The 2,500-nt window shown below is 53.8% G+C and overlaps 1 protein-coding gene across 1 annotated transcript in view; it reads left to right on the top strand.

Annotated features, from left to right (window-relative positions):
- Positions 1-2,500, top strand: part of oca2 (oculocutaneous albinism II) — a 178,599-nt gene that overhangs the window by 141,789 nt on the left and 34,310 nt on the right. Inside the window, exon 7 of the mRNA XM_065008535.1 lies at positions 1,651-1,778. Within this exon, the coding sequence (XP_064864607.1) occupies positions 1,651-1,778 (128 nt within the window). The remainder of the gene's footprint in view (positions 1-1,650; positions 1,779-2,500) is intronic.

Raw genomic sequence — 2,500 nt, 5'->3', positions numbered from 1 at the left:
GCTCATAGTGTGTCATTTGGGTCACAAACTGGATTACTTCTGACCAGGGCTCATAGTGTGTCATTTGGGATGTAAACTGGACTACTTCTGACCAGGGCTCATAGTGTGTCATTTGGGATGTAAACTGGACTACTTCTGACCAGGGCTCATCATTTGGGACACAAATTGGATTACTTCTGACCAGGGCTCCCCAGGGCTCATAGTGTGTCATTTGGGTCACAAACTGGATTACTTCTGACCAGGGCTCATAGTGTGTCATTTGGGACACAAACTGGACTACTTCTGACCAGGGCTCATAGTGTGTCATTTGGGATGTAAACTGGACTACTTCTGACCAGGGCTCATAGTGTGTCATTTGGGATGTAAACTGGACTACTTCTGACCAGAGCTCATAGTGTGTCATTTGGGACACAAACTGGACTACTTCTGACCAGGGCTCATAGTGTGTCATTTGGGATGTAAACCTCCAGGGCTCATAGTGTGTCATTTGGGACATGGACCTTCTGACCAGGGCTCATAGTGGTCATTTGGGAATTAATAAACTGAGGCAAGACGGAACGGTTTCTGATTAACTCTGTTTTAATTCTCAGAAAACGGTTCTCTCACCCTATGGTGTCTGATGGTTTGTTAGCTGGCTGTAGACTGATCTCTCCTCTCTCTCTCTCTGTCCCCCAGGTTGGATAGATATCCTCAGGGCTCTGTAGTGTGGTTCTAACAGGGTCCTCTCTCTCCTCTCTGTCCTCCAGGTTGGATAGATATCCTCAGGGCTGTAGTAGTGTGGTTCTAACAGGGTCCTCTCTCTCCTCTCTGTCCCCAGGTTGGATAGATATCCTCAGGGCTCTGTAGGTTGAATAGATATCCTCAGGGCTCTGTAGTTGGTTCTAACAGGGTCCTCTCTCTCCTCTCTGTCCTCCAGGTTGGATAGATATCCTTGGGGCTCTGTGGGGCTGTCTGTAGTAGTGTGGTTCTAACAGGGTCCTCTCTCTCCTCTCTGTCCTCCAGGTTGGATAGATATCCTCAGGGCTCTGTAGTGTGGTTCTAACAGGGTCCTCTCTCTCCTCTCTGTCCTCCAGGTTGGATAGATATCCTCGGGGCTCTGTGGGGCTGTCTGTAGTAGTGTGGTTCTAACAGGGTCCTCTCTCCTCTCTGTCCTCCAGGTTGGATAGATATCCTCAGGGCTCTGTAGTGTGGTTCTAACAGGGTCCTCTCTGTCCTCCAGGTTAGATAGATATCCTCAGGGCTCTGTAGTGTGGTTCTAACAGGGTCCTCTCTCTCCTCTCTGTCCTCCAGGTTGGATAGATATCCTCAGGGCTCTGTAGTGTGGTTCTAACAGGGTCCTCTCTCTCCTCTCTGTCCCCAGGTTGGATAGATATCCTCAGGGCTCTGTAGTGTGGTTCTAACAGGGTCCTCTCTGTCCTCCAGGTTGGATAGATATCCTCGGGGCTCTGTAGTGTGGTTCTAACAGGGTCCTCTCTCTCCTCTCTGTCCCCAAGGTTGGATAGATATCCTCAGGGCTCTGTAGTGTGGTTCTAACAGGGTCCTCTCTCTCCTCTCTGTCCCCCAGGTTGGATAGATATCCTCAGGGCTCTGTGGGGCTGGCTGTAGTAGTGTGGTTCTAACAGGGTCCTCTCTCTCCTCTCTGTCCCCCAGGTTGGATAGCTATCTTCGGGGCCCTGTGGCTGCTGGTGCTGGCTGACATCCAGGACTTTGAGATCATTCTGCACAGAGTGGAGTGGGCCACACTGCTGTTCTTCGCTGCTCTGTTTGTTCTCATGGAGGTCTGGTTCACACAGATACACACATAACCACACACAACCATGGCACTGGGCAGTGGGATGTTCACAGAGAACTTTGAGCTATTTTTAGTAAGGCTATAAAGAATGTGTGAATTAATTACACTTCTATCTAAAGCCATACAGGGGGAGGAGAGGAGGAGGAGAGGAGGGGGAGGGGGAGGAGAGGAGAGGAGAGGAGGAGGAGAGGGGGGGGGAGGGAGGGGGAGGAGAGGAGAGGAGGAGGAGAGGAGAGGAGAGGAGAGAGGGGGGGGAGGAGAGGAGAGGAGGAGGAGAGGAGAGGGGGAGGAGAGGAGGAGGAGGAGGAGGGGGAGGAGGAGGAGAGGAGAGAGGAGGAGGAGAGGGGGAGGAGAGGAGGAGGAGAGGAGGAGGAGAGGAGAGGAGAGGGGGAGGGGGAGGAGAGGAGAGGAGAGGAGAGAGGAGGAGGAGAGGAGAGGAGAGGAGAGGGGGAGGAGAGGAGAGGAGAGGGAGAGGGAGAGGGGAGGAGAGGAGAGGAGAGGAGAGGAGGAGGAGGAGGAGGGGAGGAGGAGAGGAGAGGAGGAGGAGGAGGAGGGAGGAGGAGGAGGAGAGGAGGGGGAGGGGGAGGAGGAGGAGAGGAGAGGAGGAGGAGGAGGAGGAGGAGAGGAGGGGGAGAGGAGAGGAGGAGGAGAGGAGGGGAGAGGAGAGGAGAGAGGAGGGGGAGGGGGGGAGGGGAGAGGAGGAGAGGA

This window comes from Oncorhynchus nerka, linkage group LG24, assembly GCF_034236695.1.
Source record: "Oncorhynchus nerka isolate Pitt River linkage group LG24, Oner_Uvic_2.0, whole genome shotgun sequence".
Classification (NCBI taxonomy): Eukaryota; Metazoa; Chordata; class Actinopteri; order Salmoniformes; family Salmonidae; genus Oncorhynchus; species Oncorhynchus nerka.
Note: the sequence above shows the minus strand (reverse complement) of the source record. Positions and strands in the feature narration are given on the sequence as shown.